Raw genomic sequence first — 12,892 nt, 5'->3', positions numbered from 1 at the left:
AGCTCAGGGCTGAGTTTGCTTCTCCCTCTGTGCTGCAGCTCCCAGCAATGCTCAGTGCTGCTTTGCTCACTGGCAGAGCTTCTGCTCTCCAGGAAACTTTAATTTCTGGCGATGCCAAGTAAGAGGCAGATGTACTCTGGAGCTCGTTGGGGAGGCAGAGGTCCAATTCTCATGATTTTCCAGTGTTTTTCCAATTTTCAGGGCGGGGGTTTTCCCCCAGGCTCCTCTCCCTTCATGGGCACCTTGTATTGACTCAGCCCTTTCATTCCCATTTGCGGCTCTGCGGTAGCTCTGCGGTAGCTCTGCGGTAGCTCTGTGGTGCTGTGGGCAGCAGATCACCCAAGGATCTAGCACACTTTCATCTGATTTTATTGCCATTGAGGAGCTAACGACAGCCTTTCCAACCAAGGAAGCCTAGCCAGAAGGCGGTAGACTCCCTGGGAAGTCCTCTGGGGTCCTGCAGGTTGGTTATATGACTTTGGCAAGCGTTGTGCTGGGCGCCGTGGGCGAGATGCAGCCTCCGGGCCTCGTGCTTTGGCGCAGCGTTAAAGCAAGCTCTTCCTGACCAGCTGTGGCGTTTGGCCAAGCCTGCGCTGGCTGCTGGTTCTTCATCCATATGATGTCTTTGCTCTTGTCCTTCGCCTCTCCACAGCTTTCACCAGCCCAATGCTCTGTAACGGGGGAACAGGGCAGCAAGGAGGTGCTGAGAGCCAGGATGAGGACATGCAGCCTGCATCCTATCCCACCTTTGCCTGCAAGAGACGTGGCATCTCCTGGAGCTGACCTTGGGGCTGTCTCTAGGGCTTGAATTGGGCAGAGCAGGTAGCCCTTGCTGCACCACGCCTGGCACGCTCCTCCATGTCACTGTGCTGGTGAGGGCTCGGCGTTGAGCACGGAGGGTTTGTAAACTTTGCTGTCTGAGCCCCTGTTCTCTCTTCCTGGAACCAAGGCAGCTTCAGCTGAGAGCAAGGAGCCAGCAGGCAGGGAGAGCTGCCAAGTGGGTGTGGTGGGTTGCCCTCGGTGGGAGTGATACTGTCACCCCAAAACATGTAATGGTGGCTGGAAGTGGGCTCTGGACCCTGCCCGGAGCCGAGGAAGGTGGGCAGAGGGATCAGCCCAAGGGGATGTTGGCGTTACGCAGCGCCTTAGACGCGTGCGCACACAGACGGCAGAGCTCGGCCCCTGCCTGCAGCTGTGAGCTCATGCTGGGCACAGACGGGTCAGGTTGTTCTCTGGCTGCAAAGCAGCAGCTTCTCAGTGCGTCTCAACCAGCCTCACACGGGACCTCCGCCTCTGCCTGTGGGTCCAGGAGCTGCGCACAATCGGGCCTGGGCCCCAGCCTGTATCTGAGCTGTGCTGCAGAGGTACCTGTCTTCAGCCCTGACTCTGGCCTCACTCCCAGGGTGGGCTCAGCTCTGTGTTCCGGATAGCTTCTGTCCAGCTCTGCTCCTGGGATTTGGGATCGTTGTTGTAGTCATGTCATAAGACCATGGACTCACAGAGTAGTTTGGGTAGGAAGGAACCTTCAATGACCATTCGATCCCACCCCCCTGAACCAGACAGGGACACCTTCCACTAGCCCAGGTTGCCCAAAGCCCCATCCAACGTGGCCTTGAACCCTTCGAGGGAGGGGACAGCCACAGCTTCTCTGGGCAACCTGTGCCAGTGTCTCCCCACCCTCAGTGTACAACATTTCTTCCTTATGTCCAGCCTAACCCCACCCTCGGTCAGTTTAGAACCGTTGCCTTGTGCTGGGGACCCCCGAGCTGGCCGCAGTGCTCCAGGGCTCTGAGGAGAGCGGGGCAGAGGGGGAGCATCCCCTCCGTCGGCCTGCTGGCCACGCTGCTGGGGACGCAGCCCAGGAGACGCTTGGCTTTCTGGGCTGCGAGCGCACATTGCCGGCTCATGTCCCATTTGTCACCCACCAGCAGCTCCCAGTCCTTCTCTGAGGGGCTGCTCTCCCTCCCTCCCTCCCTCCCTCCCTCCCTCCCTCCCTCCCTCCCTCCCTCCCTCCCCCAGTCTGTGCTGGTTCTGGGGGTTGCCCTGACCCAGGAGCAGGACCTGGCACAGAAGGAGATGTGTAACGCAGTGTGGTGGTGCCCTTGTGGGAGGCACTGTGCCTGTGGGGTGGTGTCCGGGCATGGCTGGGTGGGCACAGACCCCCGTGGTGACTGACTCATTTGTGGTGAAGGTCTGGACCAGGTTCAAGGCTTTGGGCATCTCCCTGGTGGGGCAGTGCTGGGAGCAGGGAGCACTGCCCTGTGGGCTGCCCCCTCCATTCCCCCATTCCGTGGTGCCATGGACACATCCTGGATGATGTTACTGTCCCTTTCTGTGCCCCTGGCAGAGCCCGCGTTGCAGGGGGCACCGCACCAGAGCCCAGCCCTGCCCTGCCTGCCCTTCTGCTGGCTTTGGCTTTGTTGGGTTTGGTGAAGTTGCTTCATCAGCTGCTCCCACCCGTCTGCCCCCGTTCGCTCCTGCGTGGGGTGGCACTGGGGCATCTCCTGCCCTCTTTGCAGCGGTGACCTGTGGGGATGAAATCCCATGCAGGCCACAGGAGACAAGACCACAGACAATCAATATGATTGGAAGTCAAGCTCAAAGCTTTAGTAGCAAGCAAGCCCTTATATACTGTTGTGCCTTCTAAGAATAGCAGCAAGCCCTGATATATTGTTGTGCATTCTAAAAGTAGCTCCCCTCGGTACTTTCCACAAACATTGCTACCCGCACACAGCCAGTAGATAAGTTCCTGCTTTTGCAATTCCAAAAGGTCCCTTCTTTAGCAGTTTCTTTCTTAACGAGCACATTCTTTTCTTCTGGCCTTCTTGTAACTATTTCTTGTTTTCAGACATCGTTAATCTTCTGACCGGAGTGCTGGTTGTACTTTTCCATTGTCAGTGTGGGCAGAAAGTTCAGTAAGCCAGCATGCACACCCACAGTGACCTGCACCCCCTCCCCTCTCCGCTCCCCCTGCACCCTTGTCTCTGCCCAGCACTGGAATTTCAGAGTCCTGGCTGGCTGTTGGCTGCAGAAGAGGCTGCAGTGAGTGGTGGAGGATCAGTGCACCCCACAGAGTGAGGAATACCCACCCGTGGGTAGCAGTGCGGGCTGTGTCTGTGGGGAGGACAGAGCAGCCGTGCGTGATGGGTGAGTGGTTCCCAGAGGAGCTGTGGGGCCAGAGACACCACCCCGGCCCCTAGGAGGGCTGTGTCGGGGGGAAGGACAGAGCCTGGGTTCTGTTAGGCAGCTGCAGGGCTAGAACGCAGGCAGAGCAGTGGCTGCAGCAGTGCCTGCCAGGCCAGCGAGCCCCGCTGAGCCAGTGTCCTCGAACTGGCCCAGCATGGGGTTCGCCAAGAGCATCCCTGCTCTTGACTTGCTGCTCTCCATCCCTCCTCCCTCACAGTCCGCCAGCAGGCTACTGGTGGCTGCTGGTCCTTTGGCCCCACTCCCTGCCCTGCAGGAATGGGCATCTTGACCAGAAGGAACAGATGGACTCTTCTGGGTGAGCTGGGCCAAGCTGGCAGCTTGATGCCCTCAAAAAGAGGGGTCGCAGGGCTGGCACAGAGCCGGGCTGCGGGGTGGCAGCCCCTCGAACTGCCCGATGAGCTCTCAGGGCTGGAAGCTCTGCCCTGCTCCCCTCTCAGGAGGTGCCGTGGAGCCAGCAGAGCCCTGCAGCAGGGCTGCGGGACCGGGGCTGGGACGGGGCTCGTGGCTGACCCATCCTGTGTCCCTTGCAGCTGGCAGGACCACCACCAGCGAGGAGCTGGAGGACATGCTGGAGAGCGGCAACCCAGCCATCTTCTCCTCCGGGGTAAGCACTGGCACAGGGGAGAGCCGAGCCAGCCCCCTCACCCTGGGGTGGGTTAGTGGGTGGACGTGCTGCCGCAGAGGCCCTGGCCCTGCAGTGATGATCACGGCCCACGCAGGACACGGGATCTGGGTGCTCAGGTCTGGCCTGATCAGGGGCCGTGTCCTGGCTGGGGGTTTGCTCCAAACGGCCTTTCCAGGGCAGCTGGAGGGGTTCAGGGGCCCCTGTGCTTCCCTCTCTTGGTGCCCCTAATCCCAGCGTCTGTGGGGCTGAGCATGGTGCTCAGCGGCCCTGTCTTCTTGCAGATCATTATGGATTCAAACATCACCAAGCAAGCACTGAATGAGATCGAGACACGGCACAGCGAGATCATCAAACTGGAGAACAGCATCCGGGAGCTGCACGACATGTTCATGGACATGGCCATGCTGGTGGAGAGCCAGGTAGGGCGGCCATGGGGCCTGCTGGCCGGCTTGCCCGGGGAGGCTGGGGGCAATGGGGCTGCCAGCAGTCCCTGCCTTGGGGGGTGTTGAGGGGAGAAACTGCATCTGGGACCAACACCACTGCCACTGGGCTGAGCTGGGCTCCCCGGGGCCAGAGACACCTGCCCTGCGCCCCAGAGCCGGGGGCTGCTGCATTCCCGGGGAGGGCGGTGCGGCCATGGGCTCTGGGAGGGCAGCGGGCGGCTGCCCCGCCGGCGGAGAATCCTCCATCTCCCGCGGAGCAGCAGGCCCTGCTGGCTGAGCTTGGGGTGTCGCCAGCCTCGGTGGTCCTGCCAGTCTGGCCCTGGCCATGCCGCCAGCCCGTGGTGCCTGGCCCTTCAGCCAGGCCCGTGCCACGGTGCCTCTGCTCACCCCCCTTCTTGCCCGCCATGCTGCCGCGGCCTGAGGAGACATCGGTGGCAGGTAAAGCCCCGCTGGTGCTGCATGCTCTGCTCTGCATGGCCCTGCCCTGCATGTCTGAGGCTCTCGCATGGCGCTGGGGCCTGCCCGGGGCAGGTGGGCGAGGGTGGCCATGGCGTGGTGGTGTGGGTGCCCCGTCCTCTCTGCCTTGGGGGACAGATGTGGGTCCGTGGCGCCCTGCCCCGCTCTGAGGGCTGGACAGTGCCAGCGCCCTGCGTTGTGCTGAGGGATGGGAGGTTCAGAGGAGCAGAGAGGTGCGGGGCTGGCGGCAGCGCTGGCAGCTGCCTGCTCTGCCCCAGGCGTGGCACAGGTGGGAAGGAGGGGCTGCAGCTTTGGGCCAGGCAGCCAGGCTGGCATGTCACGGGCATGGGACAGGGGCAGGGGGGTGCCTGGGGGGGGGTCAGTGCTCGGAGTGGGGAGTGTGCGTAATGCCAGAGACCCCTGGGATTGCGAGGCTGGTCCTCCCTGTGCTCCCCCGCGTCAAGCTGAGAAACGAGCGTTGCAGAGCTGCTGGCTCTGGCCTCTGGCTCCCCAGCCCTGCTTCCCTCCATGCCACGGAGGAGGGCACTGGCCTTGGAGCTGCTCTCCCCTGCCAACCCTCATGAACTCTCAGACTGTGTCTGCAGCTGCTGCAGGGTCTGGCTGCGTCCCGCTGCAGCCAGGCCGGGGACAAAGGAGGTGGATGGGCTGGGGGAGCTCGCCCCAGGCTGTGTCCCCCCGTCTGCAGGAGCCCACCCCCGCAGCCCAGCCCCGCAGCCAGGGGGGAGGACGGGGCCCTGCAGCCAGGCCTCTCCAGTCCTGCCCCAGGGCCCTTGGCCCTCGCAGGGCGTTTGAGCAGATCAGAGCGATCATCCCTGCATGCGTGCGGTCTGCGAGCATCCCCTGCGGCGCTGCTGGTGCGTTCCTTGCTCCCCCGCCATGCCCCTGGTTTCAGCAGCATGGTGCTGGTGTCAATCCTGTTGTTGCCTTGATGTCACCTCAGATACCAGACGGGGTGGCTACCAGGCCAAAGCTGGGCTGGGAAACCCCCCTGACCCTCACACTTGCTTCCCTCCCTAATGGGGTGCGCAGAGAGGTCCCATCCCCTTGGGACAGAGCTGGTGCTCCCGAGCCCCCCCGGGGCACCCGCTGCCCCCGGGCAGCTGACAGCACCTCTCTCCCGTGCAGGGCTGCCGGCGGGCAGCAGCAGGGCAGGAAGGAGCTCACGCCTGCGCGGGCGCATGGGCTCTGCCCCCACTCTGCAGGGCGAGATGATCGACCGCATTGAGTACAACGTGGAGCACTCCGTGGACTACGTGGAACGGGCTGTGTCTGACACCAAAAAAGCAGTGAAGTACCAGAGCAAAGCCAGACGGGTGAGTCACAGCACGGGCTGGCGATCATCCTCCCCTGCCTACACTGCTGGCTCCTCTGTCCCCTGGCTGGCACCCCTGCCTGCCCCGCTGCCTGCCCCAGTGCCTGCGCAGAGGAGTGGGCAGCACGGCGCAGCCTCACGGGTGCCCAGGCATGGCTTCACCCCCAGCACTGGGCACAGTGCGGGTCTCACTGGTGGCACCAGCTGAGGCAGAGCCCCTGGAACAGGCTGCGTCAGGGCTGATGACAAGTCGTGGGGCAGGGGTGCTCCTTGGAGGGAGGAAAAGGGACGGGGGGGGCTCCTGTGGGCCAGGCCTGGTGCGAGAGCCGTGTCCTGTGCCAAAAAGCAGTAGAGGGAAGGCACGGTCCTGCTCTGGCCCTGAGTGTTGTGCCAACTGCCTGGCCCACTCTATGCCTGGCCCCGTATCAGCGTGGCAGCTCGGGGCCCTGGAGGCCACCGGCTCTGCTCTGCCAGCCCAGGGCTGAGGAGGGAGCTGGGGTGCCCATCCCTGCCCCAGGGCTGCCGGAGCTCCCCTCGCCCCATGAGCAAACAGGAAGGGGGCAGCCTGCAGCCCCCAGCGCTGGGGGCCCGCCCGCCCAGCACTGACAGTGCCCTCTCCCCTCTCTCCCTGCCGGCGCTGGGACACCCGAGCAGAAGAAGATCATGATCATAATCTGCTGCGTGATCCTGGGTATCGTCATTGCCTCCACCTTCGGCGGCATTTTCGGCTAGACTCACCCCACGGGACTGTTTGTGTGTGATGGACGGAGCCACGCGTGCCGTGGGGCCGCAGCCGTGCCGGAGCGAACCGCGCAGCCCTGGAGCCTCCCAGCAGCATTTCAGTTTCTAATGCATGGTTGTTTGTGACGCTGTGTGTGCGGTGCGTCTGTGTGGAGGGAGCGCCAGCCCCGGGGCGCAGGCGGGGTGCAGGGGACAGTGATGGGTGCAGGGGGACCCTGGGGGAGGGGAACCCGAGGTCTCATCACTGCCCCAGCCTGCGTGGCTGGCTGGGACGAGGCAGGGACAGAGGTGCCCTTGGGCGCTGCTGCTCCGCCTGTGCTGGGCAGTCTGGGTCAGGGACAGCCGAGGATGAGGGGGGACTGACGAAGGGTGTTGGGCGCCCTCGGGAGCGCGGTGCCCAGTCAACTTCCCCCAGCCTCCCCGTCGCCTCCAGCCAGAGCTCTCGTGTCTGTCGGCCATGTCTGCACTTGTGAACACCTTTCCTTGGGCTGCTCCTCTCACGGGTCCTTCCCCGGGTGTGCTCTGCTGGGCCCTGCCCTGCCTGTCCCTGCCCGTCCCTGCCCATCCTCTGGCCGGGCTCGGCCGCAGCACTCCGTCCAGCCGCGCTGCCGGTGGTGGGGGAGCCCCTCCCGGGCAGGGCACCCCGTCTGCGGGTGCGGGGCTGGATGTGCCTCTGCCGCCGCTGGCGGGAGGTGGGGAGCTGCTGCTTGGGGCCGTCACAGCTGCTTGGGGACAGGGACAGGCGTGTGGGGACCTGTGCTGCGCCCCGGTGCTGGCCTGGCAGGGCGGGAGGGCGCAGGGACGTTCAGGCCAGCACCTTCTCCTGGCCGCTCGCCCTGCACCAAAGCCTCATTGCTCCATTCTCAGCCCTGGTGCATGGTGGTCCCGGCTCCCACTGCCCCCAGGCCCGGGCTGTCAGGGTTTGGGGCGGCTCTGACGCCCGCAGCCTCCTGTCACGGTCTTGGGAGAGGCCTTTGTTGCATCCATGCCCCAGCAAGCGAGGAGCAGCAGCCTTCCTCCTCCTCCTCCTCCTCCTCCTCCTCCATCCCTCCCGCTCCTGAGCAGGGTGATGCCCGATGGCCCCTTCCATCTCTGCCACATCTGGGCATCTGCCTGCCCCTGCCACCTTCTCCCAGCCCTGTCCTCCTGCCTGCCCAGCCCGCGGGCCATGGCTGTGGCACCCATGTTGGGTGGGGAGCTGCGGGACCCCCAGGTGCCCCAGGCCCTCCACCGTGCCCACCACAGGGACGCAGCCGCTGTAGAGTGGCCTGAGCCTGCTGGCGGCAAAGAGGGACCCGGCATTGCCACAGTTCCTTCTCCTGGGGCCAGGGCAGGGCTCTGCGCTCGCGTTCCTCCGGAGTCCAGGGCTCCAGCCAAAGCCCCTCGGGGGGGCCCAGCGCAGGGCAGGAGCCTGGGGCCACGCTCGCAGCCAGGACAGGGGCTGGGTCCAGGCCCAGAGGCCAGGGGCAGAAGAGGGGCCCTTGGTGGCTGGTGGTCCAGTGGTCCTGCTCTGGCTGGGCAGCGGGCAGGGCTGCTCCCCCCACGGTGGGATGCCAGACCCTGGCCCAGCACTGTCTTCCCTGGCGCAGCCCTGCCCGCCACCCCCAGCCGCGGCTCTTCCCCTGCCCCCGGTACCGGGATCCCATGGCGCGACCCCCGGGGAAGCGTGTCCAGCCCAGCCCCTGCCTGGCCCAAGCCCCCAGTGGGACCGTCCAGAGTAGAGCCCCCTCCTCTCGCAGCCCCCCAACAACCGACGTGAGCCAAGCACCGTGCGCAGAGGGCTGGGGGGCACCGGGGCCCCCGCGAGCAGGGGCAGCTGGCTGGGACCCCCCTCTGGGCCTTGTCTGGCTACAGGGGCCAGGGACACTGCTGCTCCTGCCCCGGTGCCAACAGGGTCTGTGCGCTGGGGCCCCTCCTCCGGGAAGCAATAACGCTGTTGCAGGGCTGCTTCCTGGCGGGCAAAGCCCCCCCCCGGGCCCTTGCCCCCCACGAGCACAAGGTCACTTTTCTCCCCGAGCAGCGGCTCTTGCAGCCCAGGCTCCCAGCACAGCAGGGCTGGGCCCCCCTGCCAAGGCAGGAGCCAGGAACAGCCCGGGGGGGGCTCTGGCACTTGCCACCCTGCCAGCAGCCCCCCAGCAGCAGGAGCCAAGGGGCCTGCTGCGGGCCGAGGGGGGCAGGAGTGGGCTGCCCACAGGCAGGCTCCCACCATCCTCGCCCGAGGAGGGGTTCTGGTGCAATAATTGCCCCGTCAACGGGAAGCCCCGTTCTGATCCTCTTCACCCACCCGCCGTCGCATGCACAGACCCGATCACCGACACCGAAGTTGTGCTTGGGGGGACGTTTCACATTTTCTTTCCAGTCCCCAGCCCCAGGCTACTCGTCCCCCAGGCCACGGCCCCTCTGCCCTCCCCACAGGGGGAGCGTGGCCACGCAGTATTCACTGAGCAGCGTGGGGCACGCACAGCTTGCACTCGAACTGGGGATTGGTTTTTTTCGTAATTAATGTACTTGAAGGCTTCCCGAGCCCCCCGTGGAGTTGTACCGTTGCTGTACTGTGAGCTAAGTGTCCTTGTTTTCTATGTGATCTCGACCCTGGCTTGCTCTGTCTCACCGCCTGGATGACACTGTACGTCGCCTCCCCTCCTTCACCCGCCCCTCCCCGCTAGCCTCCCTTCCTTCTCCCAGAGCTTTGGGTGCAACACAGCTTCCCATTTTGTGGAATTTTTATGTAGAATAAACATTTGTAACTGTAAAGCTCTGGCTGGCGCCTCTGTTTCAGGGGGAGGGCGGCGATGGGGGCGAGGGCCGAGGCGAAGCGCCCGGAGGAGCGATTGCCACAGGGGTGACGCTCCTGCCGGGAAGAAGAGCTCTTGCGGGGGGACAGGCGGCCTCACGCTGCCCGGCAGCTGCGGGAGCGCGGCGCTGTGTTCCCACACAGGAGACGGGTGACACTTCTGCCTCGGTGAGTGTTCAGTGAGGCCGGACAGAGCGCTGGGGCTCAGCGGGAGCTCGAGGGCTCCCGGCGCACTCAGGGAGAGAAGGGAGGGTACAGCGGGCACCGGGCGGCCCCAGCACTGCCTGCCGCCCTCTCTGCCCCAGGAGAGCAGGGCTGAAGCTTTGCCGTTGGCTGCTGGGTGCCCCCTGAGCCAGGTCACACCTCGGGGAGCCGCAGTGACCCAGCAGGTCCTGGGTCTGGCACACCCGTGGGTGCCCCCAGAGGAGGCTGCCCAGTGGGACCCACACGCCGCCTCCTCCGGTGCCAGCAGCGTCCAGAGCAATTCAGAAGCGAGGGCGACGCTTTCGACCTGTGTATTTCGTGTCCGCCCGCACCTCCCTGGGGAGAAAAGCAGAGAGCAGCTGAGCACACCCCACAGCCGCGCTGGGGCGGGAGGGGAGGCGGGTTGGGGGTTGGCAGGGGTGGCAACAGGCCAGAGCAGCAGTGTCAGCTCCCTGGGGCAGGACCCAGCTGCACTCACTTGCCCTGCCGTCGCCTGCGCTCCTTCTTCTCAAGGATCCAGTCCCGGCTCTTCTTCACAGACTTGCCCTTGATGTTCCTGAACCGTGTCCTACAAAGAAAGAGGACAGCAGCTGGAGGGGAACTGAGGCGCAGGGAGGATTGCCCCCCAGACCTGGGCGTGCCCTTAGCCCCCCAAAACCAGTGGTTCCCCACCGCCCCAGGATGATGGGGGACCAGGCAGCGGCAGGGCAGGTGGCCCCACAGCCCAACTCCCTCTGAGCTGAGGGACACCCACGCTCCATGGGCCAGCGCTCCGCTGTGCCACCTCGGACACAGCAGCGGCCGGGCCCTGGGGTCCCAGGGGAACACGGACTCAAGCACAACCATCATGCCCCCCCATCTGTTCTGCTCCAAACAACGCAGACGAAGCCTCTGGCTCCTGAACAAGCTGCCAGTTCTGCTACTGCCCTCCCAGACCAGGGCTGTGTAAGCAGAGAACAGCAGTGTAAGAGGCAGGAAAACATGGCAGCCACAAGCTCCTGGCAGCCACGACAAGTTTCCTCTGGTTTTTGTTGTCTGTCTCTCCCACTGGCTGCAGGAGGGGCTCCTCCCTGCACCACCACTGCGGGAGGAGACCTGGCCAGCAGAGAAGCCCCACCAGGCCCCAGCTAAGCAAAGAATCCAACAGCAGGAGAAAGGGAACACCAGGCCTCAGGCACAGCAGCCTGCCTCCCCAACAAAAAAAGTCATGCTCTGTGCCACCACCATAACCCCCCCTCCCATCACCACTGGCCTGTGCCGCAGTGCTGAGCTGGAGTGCCGACAGCCAGCACTCCTCCAGCCCAACGCTTAGCAGCAGCGGCCCCGCACAAAGCTCTCCAACCCCCCCCGTTCCGTTCTGTTCCTTCTGTCGGGGGCTGTTCGGTGGGATAAAGTGGTGCCCACCTGGGCGGCCAAGGATCACCCCCGTGATCCCTTCCCTTCAGTTGCTTCTCACACGGCAGCGCTTTGGCCCTCAGCCAGCAAATCCCAGCCCCTGTCCCCCGTGCTCCTTGTCCGGAGAGAACCTGCAGCTTCACCCCTACACAGTACCTCTCGTTGGTGAACTTTGCCTGGCGCATCTCTTCTCCCTCAGCACACTCAGTACCAAGGCCCTGAAAAGCAAAACTGGGAAGTTTCACTCTCCTCTGGCGCAGACAGAGCTAACAGCCACGCTGTCTAAACAAAGGGGATCCCAGGGCTCTGTGAGGGGAAGGACTGGAGCAGGAACAAACTCATTTCCAGGGAGGGGGTGGAGTCACCATCCCTGGGTGTGTTTAAGGGTCATTTAGATGAGATGTTGGGGGATGTGGGGTAGGGGAGAACTTTGTAGAGTCGGGCTGAGGGTTGGACTCGATGATCCAAAGGGTCTTTTCCAACCTGAATGATTCTCTATTCATTTTCCAGAAGTTGTGGCAAATAAAACGATCTCAGGGAGTGGGGGTCAGTGAGGCTGACAGCGAATGTACAACTGAATTCCTATCCGCAGGTGCATGGCTGCCTGGCTCCTGCCCTCACCCTCCCCAGCTCCCCTCCAGCTCCCAGCAGCAGGGAGGCAGCTCTGCCGCCCCGCAGAACCCCTCTCACCTTCGGTAACGTGCCAGATGTCCCCACAAAGAGACAAAGGAAGAACCTGAAAGAACAAGAACAAGGAGCATGAAGCTGGGATTCAGCATGTGATTCCCAATGCCCAAGCAAGGCACAATAGTCAGGTCTAAGCTGTAACCTCTGTCCAGGGCTGTACCACAGGAGAGAGAACAGCCTGGGAAAAACAAACCACTGCTAAACCCAGGCCCCAGCCCAAACACACAAAGGCACAGGACTCACTTCTTAGCTTTGGCGCTGTTGGGGTAGTCTACCACCATTCCCCCGGTGAAGCCAGCTCTCATGGCTTGGGCAGTGATGAGCTCCAGCTGGAAAAAGCAGCATGTGCCCAAGTTATTTAGCAGTCACACCCCAGCAGTGCCCAGGAGACCTCTGGGCTCAACCATAGCTACAGGTGCGTGCCCAAAACGGGTTGTGCCTCCTCCTGTTAAAGCCTGTACCAAGCTCCGGGTTCTGTGGCACCACCCCAACACCAGTCTGCTGCTTTACTAGGTCCTCCCTGCTCCTCAGTCTCACACGGGTTAACTGGCACAGCAGAGTCTCTCAGCGGGGGGTACTGGGCTGGACATTCCAGCCCTGGGGAGTTACAGCCCCACACTGGTGCCTGCAGGCCAGGCCCGTTACAAAGCAGAAAATCCAGGACAGCAGATTCACATCCCGTCCCACCCATTTCTTTGATCCTAAGGCTCAGCCCAAGACAATCTGTGAAGCCACATGGGCCGCTCTCCCTACAGGTTTTTTTGGTCTCTTGACAAGCTTTACAGGTGGCGGGAAGCACAGAGACACAGACCCAACATGTAGAAACATGAGGCGTTCAGGGCCCCAGACAGCACACGGCTTCCCTGCCTGGCTCTGCCTCTACCTCCCCCCGCTGCCCCGTGTCCTGTACCTGTTCTGAGTTCTCGGGGTACAGCTGCAGGACGGCTCGGGACCCTCGGGCCTACAGGAAACAAAGTCACAAATGTGTCTCAGGTCAGGGAATCCCT

General features: G+C 63.6%; 2 protein-coding genes across 3 annotated transcripts in view; one reads left to right on the top strand and one right to left on the bottom strand.

Moving 5' to 3' along the window:
• Positions 1-9,559, top strand: part of STX1A (syntaxin 1A) — a 92,758-nt gene extending 83,199 nt beyond the window's left edge. Inside the window, exons 7-10 of one of the 2 annotated variants that reach the window (XR_012631633.1) lie at positions 3,738-3,811; positions 4,114-4,251; positions 5,878-6,065; positions 6,719-9,559. Coding sequence is in view for 1 of the 2 variants with exons in the window: in XM_074889887.1 (XP_074745988.1) it covers positions 3,738-3,811; positions 4,114-4,251; positions 5,955-6,065; positions 6,719-6,796 (401 nt within the window). In the remaining variant the exon portion in view is untranslated. The remainder of the gene's footprint in view (positions 1-3,737; positions 3,812-4,113; positions 4,252-5,877; positions 6,066-6,718) is intronic. The other variant, XM_074889887.1, reaches the window with a different exon arrangement.
• BUD23 (BUD23 rRNA methyltransferase and ribosome maturation factor) overlaps positions 9,511-12,892 on the bottom strand; it is a 5,895-nt gene continuing 2,513 nt past the window's right edge. Inside the window, exons 7-12 of the mRNA XM_074889888.1 lie at positions 12,796-12,846; positions 12,129-12,214; positions 11,889-11,934; positions 11,355-11,416; positions 10,282-10,371; positions 9,511-10,139 (exon numbers count right to left, since the gene is read on the bottom strand). Coding sequence (XP_074745989.1) covers positions 10,085-10,139; positions 10,282-10,371; positions 11,355-11,416; positions 11,889-11,934; positions 12,129-12,214; positions 12,796-12,846 — 390 coding nt within the window. The 3' untranslated portion in view covers positions 9,511-10,084. The remainder of the gene's footprint in view (positions 10,140-10,281; positions 10,372-11,354; positions 11,417-11,888; positions 11,935-12,128; positions 12,215-12,795; positions 12,847-12,892) is intronic.

The sequence above is a fragment of the Strix uralensis genome, chromosome 20 (assembly GCF_047716275.1).
Source record: "Strix uralensis isolate ZFMK-TIS-50842 chromosome 20, bStrUra1, whole genome shotgun sequence".
Lineage (NCBI taxonomy): Eukaryota > Metazoa > Chordata > Aves > Strigiformes > Strigidae > Strix > Strix uralensis.
Note: the sequence above shows the minus strand (reverse complement) of the source record. Positions and strands in the feature narration are given on the sequence as shown.